Source organism: Oryx dammah, unplaced genomic scaffold, assembly GCF_014754425.2.
Source record: "Oryx dammah isolate SB20612 unplaced genomic scaffold, SCBI_Odam_1.1 HiC_scaffold_8, whole genome shotgun sequence".
NCBI classification, from domain to species: domain Eukaryota; kingdom Metazoa; phylum Chordata; class Mammalia; order Artiodactyla; family Bovidae; genus Oryx; species Oryx dammah.
This window is the reverse complement of record NW_024070192.1, coordinates 50,104,694-50,130,380: the sequence shown is the minus strand read 5'-3', so window position 1 is coordinate 50,130,380 and position 25,687 is coordinate 50,104,694. Positions and strand designations below refer to the sequence as shown.

General features: G+C 38.2%; 1 protein-coding gene across 1 annotated transcript in view; it reads right to left on the bottom strand.

Annotated features, from left to right (window-relative positions):
- Positions 1 to 25,687, bottom strand: part of BCAS3 (BCAS3 microtubule associated cell migration factor) — a 598,439-nt gene that overhangs the window by 282,997 nt on the left and 289,755 nt on the right. The window contains exons 22-24 of the mRNA XM_040244470.1: positions 12,034 to 12,134; positions 9,436 to 9,632; positions 3,363 to 3,460 (exon numbers count right to left, since the gene is read on the bottom strand). Coding sequence (XP_040100404.1) covers positions 3,363 to 3,460; positions 9,436 to 9,632; positions 12,034 to 12,134 — 396 coding nt within the window. The remainder of the gene's footprint in view (positions 1 to 3,362; positions 3,461 to 9,435; positions 9,633 to 12,033; positions 12,135 to 25,687) is intronic.

Below are 25,687 nucleotides of genomic sequence, written 5' to 3'. Positions count from 1 at the left end.
GGAAAAATGGAGCAGTTCCTTCAGATCTCATTTTTCTGGGTAGCCTGTGTGTATAGGTAAATCTATGAAGTCCACTTCCAGAATGGCATTCTCCTTAGACAAGAAGGGAACCTCTGACAATTAACTTCAAAATCTGAGGTACGGTAGTATTTTTTTCAGTCTCCAAAGATCAGAGGAAACATGTGATGGGAAGTAACATCTACATATAAAACAATTATAGATCTGCTGAGTCTAAAATATACATATATAGAGAGACAGCAAGAAACTGGTTCACAGGTACCTAAAGGTATAGAATTTACACTATGCCTAAATCATCAAAGTTAATAAGTGAAAAACTTGTAGGCTAGGTTAATACATGTCTGTGTGAAGGAGTAAAGCACAAACATACTACCTAATCAAGAATCTTTGTTTAAGAATTTGCTAGCAAGAGTGGCACAATGTCTTGTTGATTTTCATTTCAGCAGAGTAGCACTGCAGGACACACAGATATTGAAAGCAGAACATACAGATCCAAGATGTAAATAATATTTTCACTTTGAAAATGGTCACAGCCATCAGAAGATCTGATCATATCAAGTTGTATTTTTAAATTCTACTCCTTTGAAAAGTAATTTGATGAAAAATAATTACACCACCACTAGTTTAGACAGAGGAAGAGCTGTCACTAAAATAAAGGGATAGCTACAAAGTCTGCCACAGGAACAATTAAAAAGACAATATGTTTAGTTGTATAAATTGTTTAAAGGTAAGACACAAAGCAATGAACTCTGATAAGAGGAGGCGCCACACTGGTCATACCTCTCTAAGCAAAGGCAATCAAAACTCCAGATTAGCATCTTCATAACAAGCAGCTGACTCCAAGGCATGGGTCATAATCAGAGACGTTATTTCCTGGTTCAGGAGCAACTAGACTCTTTTTAATAGAGGAATCTAAAACAGAATTTCCCTATAAACCTCTCTTCATAAAGAACCCAAATCAGAGTTTGAGATTAGCAGATGCAAACTATTATATTTAGAATGGATAAACAACAAAGTCCTACTGCACAGCACAGGGAACTGTAGTCAATATCCTGTGATAAACCATAGTGGGAAAGAATATGAAAAAGAAAATAAATGTACAACTGAATCACTGGGCTGTACAGCAGAAATTACCCCTACATGGTAAATCAACTGTACTTCAATAAAATAAATTTTTAAAAAAGAACCCAAATCATTTATAGTTTATCTTGTTAAATCAACAGAAAAGTAACACTGTTACAACAGTGGCCCCACGAGACAAAATAGATGAAGTTTTGCCAACAAAATATTATCCACCCACTTAAAAAATGTGATCAATGAAAGAGATCCAGACCATTGGAGAGGTGGAGAATAACTCATAGAAGTCTAATTCCTCATCTATGGTGCTTCTTTAGCTCAGCTAGAGAAAGCACACACATTTCATTGTTCTGGCTGTCATTCTGAAAGGGGCTAATGATTTTCTACAATGAAAACAGGCTGAGAAAAATAATGGAACTTAGTCACCAAGAAGTAAAGACAAGCCAAGCAGAGGCTCAGAGTTGGGAGAACAATATCTGAGAAACTGCTATGTGTTTCACTGATAGAAATCTAAGTGTTGATAAATCAAAGACGTAAGATCTATTCCTTACTCAAACATCAACAGGAAACTCTTCTTGCAGCAGAGTTAAACAAAATTATGGAATCATTAGTTCACTGAAGTTCCTCTCCATGGCATGAGAGAATTTTATAAAGAGCTAAAGTTGAGATAGTGCTATATGATATATACAGTCTTTCCCCAGACTATAGCATTGAATATGGCACATTTAATAATACACATGGTAACTGCTTTAGTGACATGCATTTCATCTGACCAATGGCCAGTTACTTGACTCTAAGACATTAATAATATGGCAGTTTAATAATATAAAAAAACACAAAACCCCCAATCAACAAAGCCTGCTACTGTAATCTTGAATAAAACACTTCAGGTTAAAATATATCATTTCCAGGATTCACAGTTGTAAATGATAATACCATATGAACAGGATCTATTAAGCATTCTCAGACCGAAACTATCAAAAAGATTTATTAAGTCACCTATCTCAATATCTCTTGCAGTGCAAGTCTAGGGACCTTAGATATTACTGTGCTTGTTTCCAGGGGACAACCCTGGTTGCCAAGTTAAAGCTGAGGAACAAGTATGAGTCCTCTAAAATACAAGTTTACACTAAGAATGAAAGCACAGCCCTCAACGTGGACCACGTGATCAGACACAAAGTGCAATCCACTGACAAACAGATCAGAAAGCTAAGAAAAAGTACAAAACCCATTAGCTTTCAAACTTCGAAAAATCCAGAGACAGAATCAGAAACAGAAGCTTTGGTCTTTTTAAAGTGGCCTTCACAAATCAGTTTTGTGTTTGTTTCCATTTTCTTTCACAGTTTAAGCCTCAATCAGATCAGCTGTCTCCAGGGATTTTGAAATTGCTATAGATTAAAATCCTCTCTGACTCAACTGTTTGACTAATGCCGGGTGTTTAATAATTCTACTTGTAAGAGACTTTTTTTTTGATGAAACCCTGCTGTATGCTAGTTTCAGATGTGCCACAGCTGCACCATATAGAAAGCATCACTGTCCTTACTTTTGTTATCACTGCATTTAGAGATGAGAAAATGTATCATGGAAAATAGTTCTGTTATTTGGCAGATGAGGCCGAAAACAATTTTACAATATTAATTTAGCAACCATCACCTACAGAGGCAAAGACCTATTTCCAGGTACCAATGATACATATTCATGGCTTGGTTCCAAGGATAGGAAGTTAATAACTGATAGACGGAGTTAAGTTAATGAATTTCTAAACTTCATGCTTTCAATAATAAAGCCATTTAAGCTATAGCAGTTGGACTCTCTGCTTCCACAGATCAGGCACTCTGATACTCAACAGGTTGAGTAAATTGAATCCATATATTGTATTTACGTTCTCTGTCAAGGTTGCTTCTCCATATTTGAGAGATCAAAGGCAAAAATAGTCATCAACCCTGTAGCCTTCAATACTGTGTTCATTACATTTAATCAAGCGCCAACTCCATGGTATCATTCACCAACCTTAACAATATTTAAATGCATAGCGTTTAGCAACAAATGTAGGCACAGTATTGTTTTAATACACAGACACACACACAACTTGCCACACTCATGTGCACGCACACTTGCTCGCTCACACGCAGCCATCCCTCCTCACCCTCCTTCCCCAAGAGAAGAGAAAGATGGCAAGAAATATACAGTATCTACATTTGCAAGAAAAGAAGTTAAAAAGGCATGGGGAAAAAAAGCCATTAAACATTTTGTATGTAGTCTTCTACCTGAGGCAGCATCAATCACGGTGGAAATTCCCCTTCGATCAGACACTGGACGGGATGACCCTGGCATGCTGACTGGGTCAGAGCGGACTGGCTGGATCCTGCAATGCAATTGAATTTAATTCACATATGTTACCAGCATCAAAACTGTCCCATGCTACAACAGACCTTAAATCAGCAATGCTGGAATAGCCCAGTCCATTAAAGAACCATTCACTCTAAAACAAGGCAAATGGGTGAACTGCAGTCCCTAAGGTTCTTTCAAAAGACTTAAAGCACAGTATTCTCTACACTCTGGACCCCTTCTTCTCTTTCTGTGGTTTTCAACAGCTTTTAAACAAGGGGTTAAAAAACAGATATTCATTTACAAAGGGACAAATGAAATGGAACGAGAGAAGATCCAAAACAAATTATGCCGAACCCTTTGGCATTTGAAAAGTATATGTGGAATCTAGAAAAATGGTACATAGGAAGTTATTTGCAAAGCAGAAGTAGAGACACAGATGAAGAGAACAAGTATATAGACACCAAGGTGGGAAAGGAGAAGTGGGATGAGTTGAGAGAGACTGACATATATACTATGTATGAACCAGATAACTGATGAGAGCCTACTGTATAGCATGGGAAACTGCGCTCCAAGTTGATGGGAGGGGAGTTTGGCGGAGAATGGATACATGCGCATGTCTGACTGAGTTGCTGCGCTGTGCACCTGAAACTATCACAACTATATTTTAGTTACACTCAAATACAAAGTAAAAGGTTAAAAAAAAGGGAGAGGAAGAGTTTTAAGAATCTTCAAATTCATGAATAGAACCGTTGCCTTCCTTAAATGACATCAATCAATACAAAAATTTGAGCCACTCCCTTAAAATCTTTAAAGAAAATTATTTTACATATGGCAACAAGCATAGGATGACAAACCTAGACAGCATATTAAAAAGCAGAGACATCACTTTGCCGACAAAGGACCATACAGTCAAAGCTATGGTTTTTCCAGGAGTCATGTGCCGATGTGAGAGGTGGACCATAAAAAAGGCTGAGTGCCAAAGAATTGATGCTTATGAATTGTGGTTCTGGAGAAGACCCTAAAGAGTCCCTTGGACTGAAAGGAGAGCAAACCAGTCCATCCTAAAGGAAATCAGTCCTGAATATTCACTGGAAGGACTGATGCTGAAGCTGAAACTCCAATACTTTGACCACATGATGTGAAGAACTGACTCATTTGAAAAGATGTTGATTCTGGGAAAGATTGAGGGCAGGAGGAGAAGGGGGTGAGAGGATGAGATGGTTGGATGGTATCATTGACTCAATGGACATGAGTTTGAGCAAACTTCAGGAGATAGTGAAGGACAGGGGAGCCTGGCGTGCTGCAGTCCATGGGGTCGCAAAGAGTCGGATATGACTTAGCGACTGAAAAACAACATAGGGTAACACAGCTGTGTTGGGATGTGGCTGCCACGGGGTTAGCTAAAATCTCTACACTCTGAGTTACCTCCACAATATCACTAATTAGCATATAAGAATCAATTAGAATGTCAGCAAAATTGCAATTTACTACATATGACTTTAAGTTGCTTGGGAATGGTAAAGCTATTAATGCTAAGAGTCTAGTTCCAGCTGTATTTCTATACTATTCACTGAAGGATTTCTGTATGGCTAAAAGAGCTGAGAGGCCCAGGCAACTTAAAGGAATAAAGACTTACTATAATAGTCTAAGTGTGTATTTTTTGGCAATGCATTCATTCAATAGGTATTTGTTGAGTATTAGTTACGTGTCAGTAGGATTTTAGGAACAAGCAAAAACAAAACACAAAATGCAAAGTCTGTGTGCAGATATACGGTATAGCACATGAGCATTCAAAACTGATGCAAAGGAAAACTAGTGTGAAAATGAATGAAATAGCTAATAAAAGCTCAAAAAGAGGAAATGAGGGAATGAATGCATGGTACACAGCAGAGTGAGAGGATCTTGTGGAGCTGGAACAGAAATTGGACCTCTATACAGTGTTAGGATGATGTATTTATATGCAAGGAGCAAGAAGATCCCTTTAAACACAGAAGTAGAAAAAGCAAACCCTTGGATTTGTAGCCAAGCATGAGAAATGCAGGTCATCTTGACGAGCATGATTTGGCTTATGCATAGAGTTTATAGAGGATACTGATGAAGATAAGAAGTTGATAAGCACCATGAGACATTACAGAAGCCTGACATTTCAATTACGGACTGTAGAAAAAGGATCCTCACTGAAAGCACAGGAGGAATGTATATGTGTTTGTTGTATGAAAGGAAGAAATAGGAGGGAGGTGAAACATGCACTTGACCTGGCACTGGAAGTTGGAAATGCTGGTATACTAATACTGATCACTGCTCTAGTGGTGTACTACCCAGCAGCCCTTCTATATCAGCTTATTTTCCCAAGCCAATCATGGTGATCCCATCATCTCATGGTGAGATTAATTAGGTAGGCAATGAGTGGGTCTAAGCAAATGTGGGCCAATAAGAAAAGAGGAAGAGTTTACTTGAAGTTTCTAGGAGAGCTGTTTTCTGGGTCTTAATGAAAAACAAGCAGCTAGCCTGTTAGATATGCTCAGTGCCTGCAAATTAAAGCTCCCTCCCAGTCTAAATAACTTATGTGGGCTAATAAATTTCCTATTATTAACTCAATTTATAGCACTGGAGTTTCTGAATCAACCAGGGTCATGGGTGGAGTGTGGTTTGGGCTAGCTGAAAGGAGATTGGCCAAGAACTGATGTACTGAAACCAGGCAAAAGATACACAGGGGTTTAGTCTATCCTTAATTTTACAAATTTTATATATGCTTTAATGTTTCCATAAAAAAAATACAAAAATAAAAACAAACTGGTAGGGGTGATGAAAATGTCCCAGAATTAGGAGGATGCAGCAAAACATAGGGACTATACTAAAACTACTGAACTGTACACTGTGTTTTATGTTATATTAATTACATATCATTTAAAATAACATGATTAAAGTGTGAAAATCTAATGTATCACACAGTAACTATGGTTTTGATAATACTGAAGTTTGCTAAAAGAGTAGAAATTAAATGTTCTCACATAGAAAGATCACAACATACATATACAAAATGTATCAAACAATGGATGTATTAATTAACTAGATGAAAAAATGAAATGAAGTTGATTTCCCAGGAGCTAACCTCGAATGGAAAACTAGGTTTTATATCTCAGTTTCTTTTACATTATCTATTTCTCAGGTCTATTCATAAATATTTCATTGACCTTTTTCTACATGTTAAATCCCTATTCCAAATAAGGAGCTGCTACGAGATTAGCCAGGCTTCCCTGGTGCCTCAGTGGTAAAGAATTCACCTGCCAATGCAGGAGACATGGATTCTATCCCTGGGTCGGGAAGATCCCCTGGAGAAGGAAATGGCAACCCACTGCAGTATAGTGGCCTGGCAAATCCCATGGACAGACGATCTTGGCGGGCTACTGAGCATGGGATCATAAAAGAGTCAGACACAACTGAGTGATGAAACAACGTCGAGGTTAGCCATGCCTGATCCCCTTATGGATATGGCCAACAATACACCTGACAGTCGCCATTTTGGTTAGGGTCCAGGCAGGCAGACTATCCCAGCATCATACTGATTCTCAGTGATCTGGGGGAAAGAAGGCACTGAATGTGAAGGGCCAGGTGCACTAAAAAATCTAAACAAGACTTCACAATTTAAAGGAGAAAGTAAAATCAGCAGCCATAGTGCCATTGTACATAATCCGAAAGAATGGTAGAGCCAGACGTAAGGAGCCAGGATAAAGTGATGGTGCACAGAGATGAGGAGACTATCAGGAGTGGGATTTCTAATTGGATGCTGGGCAGGAAATGGTACTAAACAGGACATGTAATTGAAATAATGTACATAAATCTGAATTTTTCACCAAAATTGTGTTCTAATGGGGTTAAGATCTTAACCAAGGGCCTATATGCTCAAAATTTTAAATATAAACTGCAAGCAAAATACAACAAAATATAAACCTGGGACTAATATAAAGGTTTCTAATATTTATATATGCCCAACAAATAGGATATAAACAATTTAAAGATAAATACCAGGAGCTTTGTAGTATAAGAAAAAGGAAAAGTCCCTGAGGAAAATTCTAGAAGGATTTCAGGAATAAAGCTCTGTCTGAAGCAGCAGAGAGCTCTTAGACAAAGACCTGCATCTGAAGTAATGGGTAACAAAGAAAGCCAGAGGAGGTCCAAAACAAAGGAACAGGCCCATCCCTGGTGGTTCAGCGGCTGGGACTCTGCGCTCCCAATGCAGGGGGCCTGGGATCAATCCCTGTTCAGGGAACTAGATCCCGCATGCCACAGCTAAGAGTTTGTATGCTGCAAATAAAGATCCTGCATGCAGCAGCTGAAACTCAGCATAGCCAAATAAATAAAAATTTTAAAAACTCAAAGGAACAGAGCTGGGTGTACAGAGCTGGAGATGTTCTCCAAAGGACAGGATCTTATCAGAACAGCAGGTGACAGTCATCAGGAAAAAAAAAAAGGGGGGGTGGGTGTCGCTGAGAATCTTGTAAATAGTAAAGAGAATAAACATAGTTTTATAGGTCCATTTTATTACTATTTAAGTAACAGAATAACCTACAAAAACAGATGAATATGCACTGAATCACTAAGCTGAGAACTGACTCTGCTTGACTTCCTGAAAATGGATCATACTTTATAATTGATATCTGTGAAAAATGGTCCGGCATCCACTGAGTTGCCTCATAACTTTAAAAAGTTCTATTTCTAGAAAGCTGAAGAAAATATAATAGACCCAAAAGAGCAAAAAAAAAAAAAAGTGAAGAAATAAACAAGGAAAGCAAACTAAAATAAAAAACTAAAATACTTGAAAAAGTATTTCAGGAGGCATGTTTCATCACTTGTGCATGCGTGCTAAGTCGCTTCAGCCGTGTCTGACTCTCTGCAGCCCTACAAACTGCAGCCCACCAGGCTCCACTGTCCAGGGGATTCTCCAGGCAAGAAGACAGAAGGAAGTTGCCATTTCCTCCTCCGGGGAACATTTCCAGGGATCAAACCTGGGTCTCTTATGTCTCCTGCATTGGCAGATGGGTTCTTCACCACTAGCACCACCCGGGAAGCATTACATGAGTTGTTCTTAAAGAGGATGAGATGGTTGGATGGCATCACCAACTCAATGGACGTGAATTTGAGCAAACTCCAGGAGACAGTGAATGACAGAGAAGTCTGGTGTGCTGCAGTCCATGGGGTCGCAAAGATTTGGACACGACTTAGCGACTGAACAGAAAGAAGAAACTAGTCCTAATTCACCTCTAAAACAGCTTTTGCCTTAACAAAGAATAAAAATCTGTTATATATTTGTATACTTACAGTATAAAAATTTGTTACTAATGTTGACAAAGAAGTAGAATAAAAACATATTCCCAACATATGATTGGAACACATTTTTCAAACAATTTTTTTAAAAAGAGATGCAAGAAAAAAGTGAGAGGGTTATTTTAGATTCAGATAAATACATAATGTAGAAATTTTTGTGAAAAGAACACAAAGAAAGGAAATCATATTGCATTAGACTGGGCCATTCATCAGTACCTTGCTATGTCAAGTCTTGGTATAACAAATTAAATTGCTAAGCAAACTTAAGTTGCAAAAGTCAAAAAGTTCTCAATTATGTTTAAAACAAACCCCTAAAAATAAAAAGCATACTTTGTAAACTTTGTATAATGATTCTTACAAGTAAGGATCAAAGAATATATATGATGAAAACACAGAGATAGAGGATAATAAGAAATATGAGAAAGGCAACATAAAATAGGATGGCTTTTAAAAGTGCACTGAATATTTGATCCAGGAAAGTACAATCTGGAACACAAATATTTATTGGAGGTGATGAGATCTCACATAAGACCCCCAGTGATTAATAATGAATTGCAAGCTACAGTGTGTGTGTTCTGCAACATGATACAGTACAAAAGAGGGAAATGTAAAGATTATGCAAGATGTTCACTACAAATGAACTTATTAATCTGGTCAAATCACTCTCTAGCTCTTATTTCTTACCTGAGACTGTTGAGGTCAAGATCATCTGTATCAAAATCCGAAAGGGGCTGTGGAGTATCACTTGGACCATGAGACTGCAACACAGATGAACTGGATGATATGACTGTGGTTTGGCCTGAGGGATGGATGGTTTTGAACTGGAACTGTGGACCCATCCACAGACGTCTGTGGGGTCCGGTATGCGTTACAATTTCTACCTGGAACAGATCAGGAATCATGGTTGAGATGTATCATGACCTCCCTCTGAGAGCCTTTCAAGATCCCCCCATCTCATCTCTGAACACTCACTTTCTCCAAGAAGCCCATCTTAACCTAGTGGGAGAGGGAGAGGGTATCATCCACAATCAGAAAGCTGTGACAACAGCAGCCTGTATAGACATCCACTACATCCATCTACTGGTTTGTCATAATATAATAAAAATTCATTTAGTGTTTGTATGCATATAAACAAACACACACACCCCATACACAACACAAAAATCACACGGATATAAAAGGACCAGTTGCCTGCCTCATACACCTAGTGTCGGCTGCCTAACGACTACCTTTTTCACTAATATCAGACAGTCCTTATCACTCTGTGGGCATGCAATGAATACTACACTTGTCAATCCACATACTAAAAGTAATTCCTTCACTGAGGACTAAGCTCATAACAAATGCGAAGTTGTTCTTGAACTATCCAAGGAAAAGAAAAGGTCTGCAATAATTTAACACTCACAGCCAGTTTCTTTCCACAATTAAATATTATAGTATTTCCTATACTTCCCCCCAAATTCCCCCAAATTCACTTTTAAAGGAAGACAGGATTACAAATTTTCTCTCAAACTAGATTTGTCTTCAGAAATACCATTTCTTAACAACAGTGTTTCCTCAGCTCCCATGAATGTTGACATAGGTATTTTAAATGCTGCAGAACAGTAATACCAAAATGCTTTATGAATTTCATGCTCTATGGAAGAGGCAGGGAATGTTGCCAATATTAGACAAAGCAGAGAGGAGGACACGCGGTAAAAGCTAAAAATAAGCATGTGATTTTATAAACGAGTGACTTGAATAAGAGACTAAATATGCAAACCTTTGGTGAGACGGTATTTCTCAATGTCTTATAATTGCTACATCCATGTCTATATACACAGTTCATAGAACTGACTTCCCATGGGCCTTAGTGTTGCCCTGAGTTCTTTTATATTTAATCACATTTCTCTGATTGTGGTGATTAATTCTTAACAAAACACAACTGAAAAGGTTCACGGAGTGCAGCTCTGTGTTTATAAAGTCCTAAAGGGCAAAAGCATCATGGTCTTGGAACAATATCCACATTCCCGCTAATCATGGGGAGAAAACGACTCAGATTTAGGACAGTGATTTCTCATTCAAGGAGTTGTATTCAGCAACATAAATGAGGCCACAGATAAAGCATGCTGTGTATTTTAAGCTCAAAACCATCAGTGTCACAGAGCCGAGAGGTAAACAGATGCCTGTGCAATCTCACTGAGGCGATGGCCAGATGTTCCAGCTCATCCTCCTGTTGTGTGCGGTACAAACATATTGTGTATACTTTCACACTGACAGCACACATTACCCCTTTTTCTAATTGAAAAGTTGAAGTGAAGGACAGTGGTGTCTCTGCCAGCATCCTTTTTTTAAAAACTGCATTGTGGTATCCTCAAGAAAGGATGCATCTCCATGTGCAACCTAAAGGAGCTTTTCCTGTGAGTATTTTCAGTGTGATGAAATGTATGTCACCTAGAAACAATTTCATACTCTGGTTTCCAGATTCCCTTTAGTAGTGTGCGCTCTCCTCCCTGAGAACGCAGTGAAACTGCACCCGGGCTCCTAGGAGGCACCTGTCTGCTGAAAAGCCGCGGGATTTGGTAATCCGAGACCCGGTCATTAACTTCACCCAGTGATGTCAGACTTGAAACAGACATAACAGCATCTGTAATGAAGTCACTTGTAATCTCATCATTTTGAAATCTGCCCGAGTATCTTTTATTTCAAAGCCCTTGAGATGAAGACAGCTTCGCCTGGCAGGGGGAGGAAGGGTCCATGGAAGTTGTTACAGGACTGGTTTGGAGACCCTTGGAAGCCACAAGACAGGAGCTTAGGCAAGGAAGGCCAGGCCGGCACTTGTGCAAATTAGGAGGCAGAACTTCCCTAATCAAAGTCTGGGCCCAGTCTTCACAAAATGTGGCCTCCACAAAAGAATGCCCGAAGATTGTTGAATGGCTTCACCATTTTAACCAGGCCAGTTCTTATCTTAATCCAAACAGTCCATCTGAAACCCAGGGTTCTGGGGGATATAAATGGCTTGTTTGAAAGATAGGCGTACTTTATGTTCTCTGTATGAAAGTTAATGTACACACACATATATGTATATGTGTGTATAAAATATATGTATATGTAGCCCTGCAGCAGTATTTCTGAGAAATTCTTAATATGGAAAGATGATTAATTCTTGATGGCCATAAAAATAATCCGAATTCTGCCCGTTTTCCTCTAAGGAAAATAATTATTTTAATTTCGAGAATAATAAGAGCTAAATGGATCTCTGTTTTCTGTCACCTTAACAGACTCAACGTTTCAGAGTCTCACCTGAGACAGCCACTCTTCATCTTCCTGTCCACTATGGTCAGACGCTAAACTGTCATAGGACCCGTGCCGAGTAATGGGTCCAGGACTTCCAGGGGGAACCACTGAAGGAGAAAGAAAACATATTTAAACAACTTTAATCCATGCCGTGAAAAAAAAAAAATGAATATGGGTATAACCATCCTGGATACTGTGGTGATTTATAAGCTAAACTAAGACATTCAACACACAATTCAACTAACTAATGAAGAAGAAAGATTAAATTTCTTAGGAGCAAGAAAAATCTCCAACTAGGAGCACACCTTAAAAAATATCTGTGGGAATCTAATCATTACATGTATCATTGTTGAAGAAATAAACAACTAACTGAATCTTAACAGCACAAGGACATGAGAAGCAGTGACAATTCCATTGCCTGTGCACCAATGTAATTCCTATACCTCAGGACACTTCAGTGCCTTCCACCTGACAAAGAAATTAAGTTGATGCAGTTCTTATAATTTGGGAAGGGGTTTTAAAAACAAGTATCATATAAGATTCTTTAAGAGTCTACTTAATAGTTTCATATAAGTGGAAGGCATTAAAACATTTTAAATTTTAAAACACTTTTAGTTCCTAAAACAATGATGTATCAAAAGAAATGTTTCTTTCTTTTTTTTTAATGCTTCTATAGTTTCCCTGATTTTTAGGTCATAGGATATAGACTTAAAACAGAAACAGCCTGCTTATCATACACAGAAGAACCTCTGCTTAGTGTCAGTCACTCAGTCGTGTCCAAGTCTTTGTGACCCCAAGGACTGTGGCCCACCAGGCTCCTCTGTCCATGGAATTCTCCAGCCAAGAATACTGGAGTGGGTAGCCGTTCTCTTCTTCAAGAGATCTTCCTGACCCAGGGATTGAACCTGGGTCTCTTTCACTGCAGGAAGATTCTTTACTAATAGTAAACATGCCTAGGTTAGAAGATCTCGTGGAGAAGGGAATGGCTACCCACTCCAGTATTCTTTCCTGGAGTATTCCATGGACAGAGAAGCCTGACGGGCTACAGTCCATGGGGTCACAAAGACTTGGACGTGACTGAGTAACTGATCTTTGCTTAGTCAAAGCAATAAAATGATTCAGTAAACATTTATTGAGTTCCTACGAAACAAATATTATCCCAACAAAAACTTACTTAGCCTCCTCTACTTAAAGTCCCATACTTTTTATTTGCTTATTTTTATTATAAAATAGCACTTTAATTTTTTAGAACAATTTTAGGTTCACAACAAAATGGAAGAGAAAATACAGACATTTCTCATACATTCTCTCCCTCATTAAACATTTTAATACTAAGAGAAATAAAGCAATAAAGTACTGAGGGGAAATAGAGAAAAGAAAAAGAAGAGAACCAAAGAGGAAGGAAAGATGGTAAGTATTAAAGAAACATGGAAGAAACAGAAAAGAATGAGAGAAAGAAAATAATCTCAGAATTTCTACCACCCAGAGATATGTTTCTATACTTCAATATGTATATTTTCCATAGGCTATATTTCTAAAATTGAAATCAGAGGATATGAACATATCTATATTTCTTAATGCATATTCCCAGAAAAAGATATACATTTCCACAAGGAGTAACTCACAAGCCAATCTCACAACCCTCTTGCCAGAACAAGTATTTTGAAGAACTAAATCTTAACAAAGCAAGTGTAAGTGAAGTAGACAGAGCAGAACTAGGGCAAGATTTTAAAGAAGAGATACTCACAAAAACCTTATCTTAGCTATCTGGGAGGGGAGAAATGATACTTAAGCCAGTCAATCACTCATCAGAGGGAGATAAATAGTATTAAAATATAAGATTTGCAATGGTTAAAACTATTAGCTGTTAGTTCTTCAAAATCCTAGTTCTGCAGCTGAGAGGCAGGCTGGCAACTGGAACAAAATACAAGAGATCACCAAAGCAAAACAATTCCCTAGAATTCTGAACATCATGAAGAAAAGAATATCATAATAATCAATTAATGTTGAAGCATCCTTTTAAATAAAAACTGATAAGTAATTATGTTTGCAAAAGGTTAGGTGTTTCCCAACCACTTGTAATCTTTTAATAAATAAAGTTGAAATTCTTAATACAGAACACAGCAAGAGCATGCCTCAAAGCTGCCCTCTCCTTAAAGACTAATCAAGAAGGCAACTAAGAACAAATAGTTAGAGGTCAGCACTCTTTGGAACGCAGCTGAAGTCAGAGAAAATTTTAATGAGGTGAATGAATAGGGCATGCATACATCTGAGAAGAAAGTGTTACAGAAAATATCAATTACAAAGATTTTGAAGTGGGACCATGAAATGTTTCGGTCATGTCAGAAAGCCAGTATGGTAGGTACGGTGAGGGAAGCTCAGAGTGGAAGATGAATCAGGAAGGCAAAGAGGCCAGGGAGGGAGGGTCAGCAGATGGTTTAGGACTTTTTTTTTTTTTTTTAATAAAGCTAGGGTAGACAGATAACTGGAAAAATTGGAAGAGAAGTGAGAAATTATACCCTTGTGTTACTAACTGGTACCTAATGTGATTTTTTTCCCCAAGAGTTTGCAATATACTCAACATGTGCTGAGCCCAGCATACTATCTGTTGCAGAATAAACACTTTATAAATAAATGAATGAATGGAGCTTTTGATTCTGGAATAAATAATGAAGGATACCAGGATGGTAGGATACCTTATTCACCCATCATCAAAATGGGGATGAACATGGGACTTCCCTAGTGGTCCAGTGGTTAGGATTCTGTGCTTTTCCTACTGAGGGCCTAGGTTCAATTCCTAGTCAGGAAACTAAGATCCTGCAAGCTGCAAGCCATAGCCAAAAAAAAAAAAAAAAAGTGTGTGTGGAAGGGTAAATTTAAAAATAATCCAATGACAGAGAATGGTGAGGAAGAGGATTATAGCTGAAAAAAAAACATAAAACATTAGTCGTGAGTTGATGACTTTTGAGAATTACAGGTACATGGAGAGTCATTATACTGACACAGTTTTTTTCTAATTTTGTGTATGTTTGAGATTTCCCACAGTGAAAAGTTTCTCAAGGAGGAAAAAAAAAATCTCTTTCTCCTCCTCCTCTTCCCACCCATCCTGTTTCCCAAAGGAACTGGTAAAAATACCAATCATATATCTATGAAACATTAAATCTGAACCCTAAATTTCTAAAAGAGATTGTGAGAAGAGTTATCATACTTTATGTTCACTAAAAAACAGTATTCCAATTAAGAATGCTATGAAACCTTCAGAAGATTCATAATATAAAAATACGTGTGGTGGAAAAATATTTTTCAACATAAAGTAAATATCCTTTCCCTCTCCCTCACATTTCTTTACATTTAAAACTTTCTCCAATCCAGGTAGGAAGAACACTCCATGATTACTAGCTGGTACTAGCTGGTGGAAACAATGACATACCCAGTCACAAAGAAGAGAGGAATTCAAAACCCTGACCCTGGGATACGAAAGAGAGATTTAAAGTATGACTGTTAGGAGCAAAGCTCCCATGGTTTCCAAGCAGCTATTAGGAAAGACATGCAGAAACTGGAACAAGAGCCCCACAAACAGAAAGGGGAAAAAAGAGGGTTCCCAAGGAAGGGTACAAAATGTCAGAAAGAGTTTTAGGGACGAACAACTGTGAAGAATCCTAATTTCATTCTTGGGTAGTTTCAGGAAGTAGCAGGAGATTCCACTTGGGAAGTAGCATGGAGATTTTACTCTTCTACAGTAAAAGGTGTGCACACTGTGTGTTTTCACAGCTGAGCCTGTGACAACCTCTCCAAGTCCCCTGTGAATGTGATGATGAATATTTACTATACATTCAAGAGTAATATGGACAAGGTGCAGGCAACTGTCAGGCTTTGAAAAGGCTTTGAAACAAGGACGGATGCTACCAAGACCTATATGAACCAATGTGCTAACTAGTTGCTCAAGTGTGTCCGCCTCTTTGCAACTCCACGGACTGCAGGCAGCCAGGCTCCTCTGTCCATGGAAGAATACTGGAGTGGATAGCCATTTCATTCTCCAGGGGATCTTCCTGACCCAGGGACTGAACCCAAGTCTCCTGCATTGCTGGCAAATTCTTTACCGTCAGGGCTATCAGGGAAGCCCATGAACCAATACAATAGCCAACAATTAAATCTGGTAAGGAACTGGGACATCTCAGTGGTAAAAAAAAATAGAGGTAAAATATCGTTAGCAATCCCATCTCATATCTTTGCACTATGTAAGCCCTATAGAATTTAGATGCAACTATGTAGGAGGTTATAATTGATTGAGATTAATTTTTCCCTATTTGTTAGGATAGAGGTACAAAAGAGGACTAAAGAGAATTTATAGAAAAATAAAGTTACATATATTGCAAGCATGAGTTTAATGGACCAACATAATAAGCCCCTTCTAGCTAAAGAAAAATAGTATATTTTACATTTACCAACTATTCTTAGGGGTTTCCCTGGTGGTTCAGTGGTAATGAGTCTGCCTGCCAATGCAGGAGACGCCAGTTCAATCCCTGGGTCAGGAAGATCCCCTGGAGGAGGAAATTGCAACCGACTCCAATATTCTTGCCTGGAGAATCCCATGGATGGAGAAGCCTAGCGGGGTGCAGTCCATGGGGTCACAGAGAGTCGGACACGACTGAGCGTGCAGCACTGTTCTTAGACAGTTAGTGATCCTGGGTTAGGAAAAGGGATGTGGAATTTTGAAATAAAAATCTCTGCTATGCTCTATCCCTACTTTTAGTACAGTCATTTAAAATAAGCCTATCCGTCTAACTATAAAGGGTACACTGTCAATTTTTTTTACAGAATACAACTCCAAAAGTACTGCCTGTACACACAGGCATTTGATAAATATAGATCAACAACCCAGGGCAGGCTGAGCAGATCATTATGAGGTAACTGTGAGCTAGACTTTGTTTATATTGTGTTTTCAGGAAAGGAGATCATGCTTCTAGTGAGTAAATAAAAGTTAAAAAAAAACCACTAAGTGTATTTTAATGTCTTACAGTGATATATGAGTATGTCTATGTATGTGTGTATTCCTATGAATATATTTATACTTATACGTGTTTATGTGCAAAGCAAACAAACAAAAAAAAAACTTTAATGTTGACCTTTGCAAGTTAGTCTCATTAATCAAACCTCCCCAAAATTTCCAAGTCAGTAGAACAACTGAAGTAAAATTATGAACAGAAACACTGAATGGTCCTCTGAAAACACCCCTACAGCTGAATGCCACATAACAAAATTCTCAGTCTGAAGACAGAAAATGTCAATTCATAATATAGCTTCTCAAATCCATAAGTAGTTAGGAACGGGATCAATGAGCACAGAATTTTTACAAATTACCCACATAAACTATAGTAAAGAGTTATAAACATTGTATTAACAGATATCTAAAATGATACTCTGAAATCTCATTTTTAACACTAGTTAATGGACTACTTAAAGGTTAGGATACATAGGTTTGAGTCAAGCTTCCAAGAATGAGTTATTACCAGTCCTGAAGAAAGGTAGGACTCTCTTTGACATTTCAGGCTGTTTTACCCAAAGTAATAACTGTATATCCTCAATTCCAAGAAATCAAATTCTTTTTAGAATACCCTGAAACTAACAGCTAGATCTCAATAACCTAAGTTCATCTGCAACAAATCTAGTCTTCCAGTTGAAAGAGAGAAAGTACATTTTTATAATTAATATTAATACAGTTTATATTACAACAGGTAATTACTTTTCTTAAGTGTATTGGCCACGGTTTGGATACTCGGGAAAAAATTAGATCTCCTAACTACCAAGTTTACAACAGGGGGCAGAGGATCTAGAGGTCTATTAAAGAAAGAATAACTATAAATATGAAAGGAATAACTATTTGATCTCAGCACCATTCATCCTTAAAAGCAATGAAAGGAAAAAGAGTTGACAATGCATTTGAAAGTTAAAAGAGACTAACCACATACAGGTTATAAGCATCGTTTTTCTAAAAACTAACACAAAGCATACTGCTGCACAATGAGCCGCGCTTATTTATAAACTCATTGAAGGGACAATCTATCTGATTCTGTTATGTTCTTGTTCTAGTCTTTCCTGCATCTCTTGAACTCCCAGTAATAAATTCTCGTAGCTTCAGAGGACACAGCTGCTAATCAAGCACAGGCTCCGCTGCTAGCGAACTCCAAGCTCTCAACTTTAGGAGATGCTAAAAAAAAAAACTGCTATACTTCCTGAAACGAATCTCAGTGCCACTGCAATCAGGGAGATCTACTTCTCAAGTAAGGGGGTGTGGAGTGGGGCTGACCCAAATGGCATCTACTTTTTTATCTGAAATGCAACTTTCAGCTTTAACTGCTGTTGCAAAGCCTAAAATACGTTCATATGTTGAACAAACAGCACTAGAAAGAAACTTAGAGAGTCTTTCAATATGAAGAAACAAAAATGAATCCCAACGTTTTTATTTGGAAAAGAGAGTGTGAGCTGGGTCATACCGGCAGCTAAGTGGGCTGCAGAATAAAGTGTTCTCCAGATTCAGGACCAGACTCAGTTTTTGCTTGCCCCTACTCCTTAACATATCCCCACAAATCCTCTGCGAATAATAAAACCCTTACCATGCTGAAGTCTTTAGTGGAGACCTGAGAGGTGAATAATGTTGTGCCAGCATTATTCAGTCCTTCAGGTTATTTAGGGGAACAACATTCCTTTTTCTAGCAACAGAGAAATTTGTGAGTTAAATGACATCATGCTGCCTTGAATGAAACAGCTCAGGCTCAAAGTTCACCCAAAGGCCAACAGTGATAAACCCTCATCCAAGGACAAACTTCAATATATTTTTGGTACTTATTAAAAACAGCATTTATAGAGCAGCCATACAATAAGAGAAGGCTCTTTACCAAACTCTGTTTCTGATCAGAAAGTACTCAGGATCTGAGGAAGAAATTCTGCTTGGAAAGGTAGTTTCTTAGTTCAGAAAATAATATTTGCCTTTTAAGAAGAAAGGCTCAAAGACAAGTAATCCAAAAGCAAAATGGACTAAGGCATTTCCTAAGGAACAAGCAATTCACAGAAGAGGAAAGACAACAGCCAACAAACACATATAAATAGTAGTAATCAGAGATTTGCAAAATTTTACAGTTTATGCTTTCATACTATCAAACCGGTAAAAATTAAACTCTGGACTTTTTAAAGATAATTTTTTTTAAAGGAGAAGGCTTTCAGGTCAAAAATAACCCACCTAACTACTCTATCTCTATGAAAGTCTAGAAGTTTTCTAACTTATAAATGTTTCCATTTACATGTAAAGGAATTTGCTGAATTTCACACACAGAATAATCCAGCAATAGCAGGATATATTACTGGTTATTCTGTTCATTAGGAGCCATCTCTTGTGCCAGTGCAACCGCTGACACACTACAACACATATAAAAGGGAACAGGCTTTACCTACGCTATATATTAAACGGATCAATGATCTTCCTTGCACCCTGACCCTGCGGTACCATAGATGTTCCCTAATTAATTATTAAAGTTTTCTAACAGTCAGTCATTGTACATCTCTGGTTTCACTTTCCTTTTATTCCACATTCCCAGAAGAACAGTCACAGGCAATATATAATTAGAAAAATGACGTATCCTCATTGCCTATGAGATAACGGATTTCATTGGGTAACTGACAACACAGGGTGCATCTCTGCCCCACCCTGCTCTTCTCCCTTGCCCTACCCCCAAAGCATCATATAATATTCCCACAGAAGACATAAACTAAGGAGCTTTCATTTGGTTCTTCCTGCTACCATAATGGTTCACTGCCATTTTGCATCTGGACAAGCTATACCTGGGGGCAGTCTGGAATGGTTCACAGTTTAGTTTTGCTTGTCCGTGTAACTCTAAATGTCATAAAAATGGACAGATAGAATAAAACATAATGGCTTCATGCTATCAGCAAGATCAGCTACTCCACTGAAAAGTTCAAACTGTCCCAGCACACTTCTGAGAACTTAATAGGCTGCAACAGTCCCTTCAAAACATTTGCAGTTAAGGTCACCTGGAAAGATACACACAATTTAATGTGTATTATGGCAACTCAATTCACAGTCCAACCACATTATATATACATTAAACCAGCAGCAGGATAACTAGGAAAGTCCACCCTGGCTATTTGAAAGGAACATAGCATGTCTGTATAATACCTTGCTTGCAGCTTACAGATAAGTTTGTCTTGCCAAGGGTTAGATAATCTACTCAGAAAAATAAGTCTAAAAACAACAAAACCATTCTTCCTCAAGGAAGAAAGGGATGAAGGGATGACTCATTTTCCACTAAATATTCCTTGGCACCATTTAAATTATGTATACTACGTACCAACTTAAAATTTGATCATTATAAAAGTTGAGGAATAAGCACAATACAAGTAATAGTGAAGTCAACCTAACAAGACAAGAAAAGAAAACAGGAATCACAAGCACTTCAGTGAATGATGGAAACCCAATGCATGAAACGAAGTTGAGTTTATAGCATTTTCCCTCATATTTCCTTAGGTTTCGCGACATTCTCCTTAAAAGGGGAAATGGAAGTGGTCTTATACACTCTCTCTCTCATGCTCACTGCACACATCTTTGCATCTACTCGAGTACACCTGGGCTTCCCTGGTGGCTCAGTGGTAAGTAAAGAATCTGCCCCCCAACGCAGGAGATGTGGGTTCGATCCCTGGGTCAGGAAGATCCCCTGGAGAAGAAAATGGTATCCCACCCCAGTATTCTTGCCTGGGAAATCCCATGGACAGAGAAGGCTGGGGGACTACAGTCCCTAGGATTGCAATCAGATATGACTTAGCAACTAAGCAATCCAATCAAGCCCACATGGTGGTGTGTGTTTTTATTGAGAGAAATGACTGTTTGCTGGTGCTAATTCTGGGCAGAATCATGAGCTGTAATCTCTTGATAATGGCAACTGTATTCTCATAGCTACCTCTCGTTAGATGCATTTCTTTCAGGAATAATCAGTTCTCAATTCAAACACTCTAAAATACAATATCCTCTATAAGAGACTAAGATGGGAGAGCTTATAAAGAAAGTATTGTGAATTGATGTCTTGGAAAATTAAAAAAAGTCACTGTTTTGGATTATTACACTGCATTCAATAACCAATGTAGACAAGTAGGCAACAGGCCAGGTATTGGAAATGTATTGTTCTCCATCTCACCTACAACAGCACAGTTGAAGAGCAAAGAGTTTAATTACTCAGTCTAGCCTTCACAACAAAGTCCAACAAAAATAAAGAAGAGGTAGTTGTGGGACTTCCCTGGTGGTCTAGTAGCTAAGATTCCATGTTCCCAATGCAGGGGACCTGAGTTCAATCTCTGGTCAGGGAACTAGATCCTACATGCCACAAGTAAGAGTTTGCATGCTGCCACTAAGACCCAGCACAGCCAAACAAATAAAATTTTTAAAGTATTTTAAAGGCAGGGAGGGGGAGTTGTTTGGAAATGGAAAAATAGCAAAAATCTTTTTTTTTTTTTTGCAAAGAGTTAATGCAGCTTCTTCCATGCTTCCCTTATTTATTATCTAGTTACATTCCTGATAAGACCAAATCATTATACAGCAGGAAGAATTAAGTGCAGATTTTCCCATGCCTAAGCAGAAGAGCAAAGTTCTCTTGGCATGCAGAGTTAAAAGCTTTTAGTTGTGGAAGACATCAACATTTTCAACCTATACTTTAGAATATAATTTAAAATCTTTTCAAACAATCATTAAGGACCCTTGATGTGTTCCATAAAATAGAGAAATTAAATGATTAAGATTTTTACCTCTGAATAAATCAGAAAATCCATAGAAACAAGAGGACTGGGGAAAGAATGAAACAGAAAATACTACCCTACAAGCGCCATAGGGTTCTCTCTCTTTCCAAACACAAGAGAACACTTTTGAAGGCTTGTTCTTTCCTGTACTGCACAACATACAACTACTAGAAAGAGCTATCCCCTTATCAGTAAGTCTTTGTCATTAGATACATGCAAGTGTTGCTGTTTTTGTTCAGTAGCTAAGTCATGTCCATCTTTTTGTGACCCCATGAACTGCAACAGGCCAGGCTCCTCTGCCCTTCACTATCTCCTAGAGTTTGTTCAAATTCATGTCCAAGGAGTCAGTCCATCTCGTCCTCCACCACCCTCTTCTGCTTTTCCCATCAGTTTTTACCAGCATCAGGGTCTTTTCCAATGAGTCAGCATCAAGTAGCTAAAGTACTGGAGCTTCATATATAAATACAGATAAATGCAAGTATTAAACAGGTAAAAAGATAAAATAGTGGTGGCTTTCTCATAATACTTTATCCACCATACGTTAAAAAAACAAAACAACAGCTAAAAGGATTTCTGTACTTCCTTTGTGGTACAGTGATTAAGAATCCACCTGCCAATGTAGGGGACATGGGTTTGATCCCTGGTCAGGGATTCCACATGCTGCAGGGCAACTAAGCCCATGCACCACAACTACTGAGCCTGTGCTCTAGAGTCCACAAGCTGCAACTATTGAGCCCACATGCACAATTACTGAAGTCCTCACACTTTAGTACCCATGCTCTGCAACAAGAGAAGCCACCATAGTGAGAAGCCCGTGCACCGCAACTAGAGTAGCTCCCGCTCGCCACAACTAGAGAGAGTCCACAGCAGCAATGAAACCCCGTGTAGCCATAAAAAAATAAACTTTTAAGACAACATCAGAAACAAGGGTGGCAGAACATTGTTAATTCTTCAAGCTGGGTAATATGTAGATTCATTATACTAGTCACTGTACTTCTGTATATGTTTGAACATCTCCATAATAACAAACTTTTAAGACTATTTCATGCATGGAAAAAACAGCAAATATTTTTTGACCTGCAGATGGACAAAGAGTCAGAGTCACCTTGATTCTTTCGTGGCAAGACTAGGAAATCTGTGAAGGATTCAGGACTACGTTGTTTCTCACAGCATCATATATGTGAGAATCACCCATGCTGACTTTAGTTTACTGTAGAACATTTAATTTCTGTGCCGTGTAACCAACTATATAGTTCATCCTTCCATTTTCCCTTCTTTCATCCTTTTCCTTCCTTCCTTTATTCCCTCCCTCCTCTTTCTTCCTCTCTCTCTCATTCCTTTTCTAAGAAATTCACCTGCCATAGGAACACAGGTTCATTATAAATTTCAAAAAAATACGGAGTAAAAAACAAAAGGCTCACCAGAATAGTGAACAATGATTTCAATGATAATCTCAGAAAATCAAATGTCCTTCTGGCATGTCAGAAGTTGGGTTTCAGAGTCTTAAGGCAACTAACTATCAGAAAGAACTTCCAGAAGAAAGCCTTTCAGAATGCAGTGGACACCAAGAAATATCCCAATTCCCATAATTTACTAAGGGATTGGAGATGCTCAAAACAAACAGGTCTAAGACAAATTTTCAATTTGCTTCAACAAATTAGAATTACTAAGTAAAATTGCTTTTTATAGCCTTGAAAATGCTCACATTAAAACCTTACTTGTCCAGATGACCACTTAACATAGAAAGGATGTACCACAAATGTTTTCTCTTCACTGTCATTTTAAAAAATTGCTTTATGTATTTTCACTTTTGGCTGCACTGAATCTTCATTGCTGCACATGGACTTCTCACTGCAGTGGCTTCTCTTGTGCACAGCACAGACGCTGGTGTGCACAGGCTCAGTAGTTGTGGCTTGTGGACTTAGTCACCCCACAGTACATGGGATCTTTCAGGTCCAGGAATCGAACCTGTGTCCCTTTCAAGGCAGGTGGATTCTTAACCACTGGACCACCAGAAAACTTCCTGTTGTTTGTTAACAATAAAGCTATGCCACCTGGCAGTATCTCAGTCATAAAGCCCTTGGAACACATAGAGGCAAGAAAGACCTCAAAGGAGAACAAGAATACTATTTCTGTAAATGCCACCCACAAAGCTAATCTATAGTTATTTTTTATTCTATCTAAGGTAATGTGTGAAGCTTTTTGGATGAATTCCCTCATTTAATCTAAAAACAATTTTATAAGGTAGGTATTACTAATTCCCATGTTAATGGTAGATAAACTAAAGCTCAGAGTTACTTGCCCAATGTCACCCAGATAGCAAACAGCAGGAATGGAATTTAGAACTGCAAACTCTAAAGACCATGTTCTTAACCTGAAGTATGAACTGCTTAAATTCATGATGTCTTTATTATTATTACTTATTTGGCTACGTTGGGTCTTAGTTACAGCACATAGGATCTTCACTGTAGCATACCAGTTCTTTCACCGCAGCGCAAGAACTCTAATTGCAGCATGTGAGCTGAGCTGCTGTGCGATCTCAGCTCCCAACCAGGGATCGAACCTGTGTCCCTGGCATCGCGAGACTGATTCTTAACCACTGGACCACAAGGGAAGTCTCCAATTAATGATGTCTTTATCAGTAAGTATTTTAAACTAAAATTTTCATGTAAAATATCTTGAGGGTTGTTTATCCCCAAATATAAACTATATCACTGATTTAGTCTCCATGATTTCTTTATTTCATATCTTAATATAATAATTTTCACATCTTAATAAATATCTATGCATCTTGATCAGAAGTACCATACAAAGCTATCAAACAATGGGGAAAAAATGACTTTGACCAGAAGTCTCAACATACGCAAGTTACAGACATTCAAGGAAGCCTTCCATGCAGTAAGAGAAAAGAAAGTACTTCGGGCCACATTTTACATTCTCTATAATACCCCTGAGGAATTAGAAGATTTCATTTTAGAAAATATTGGTTTGGTTTCATACTTAAAGGTATAAATGGCATAACCATAGAAGGACCACTGGTACCTAGAAAACAGCCTTGGAAGGCAACAAAATGCCTAACCCCCAAATATTCCTTATAATCTCAGCTCTGACCCAAACTTGACATCACATAAGGGAAGTTCTGAGGCTCTTCATGTGGTTATAAAATACAAAGAAAGCATAGTAGAAAAGGCAAGAAACTAATGGCATAAAGGCAATAAAGGCAGTTCAGTGTTTCTCGTCTCTCTACCAACTTCCACAGATTCACATGGCAGAAAGTTTCCTGTCATATGACAACAATAAGGAGAACAGATTCAAACTGGTGAGGGACAATCAAGGGCATTCACCCACCACCCTGTGCCTTGGTCACTCAGTTGGTTACCTTCAGTAAGAAAGATCGTGAGAAAAAAATTTGTTTCCAAAAAGAAGTTGAGTGATGATCACGGTTTTTACATCATCAAAGCAAAAGTAAAGCTTTTGACTTAAATAACAGGAGAATGCAAAGGGCAAGATAGACAAACAGAGGTACAGCTGAGAACTGAGCAGAAAGGCTTAGTTTCTCTTGTATTTTCTATTCTTCTGGACTAAGAACTAAAAGTTACCATGCAGTCATAAAAGCCTGGCACATAGAGCACAGAAGAAATTATTATTTTTTATTACTTAAAGGGCAGTGGCCAAGAGCAGCCCTTCTGTTAACAGCAAAGAGGTGCAGGTAAACACATAAGCAATGCTACCATGAAGTAGAGATTTTTGTTTTAACAAAATCTATATTTATATGATTATATTTCCTATGGTTGAGAGCAGCTATAATTAATGGATTTCCCTCCTTCTCCTAATGCAGCCATTTGTCAATTCAAATACAGAA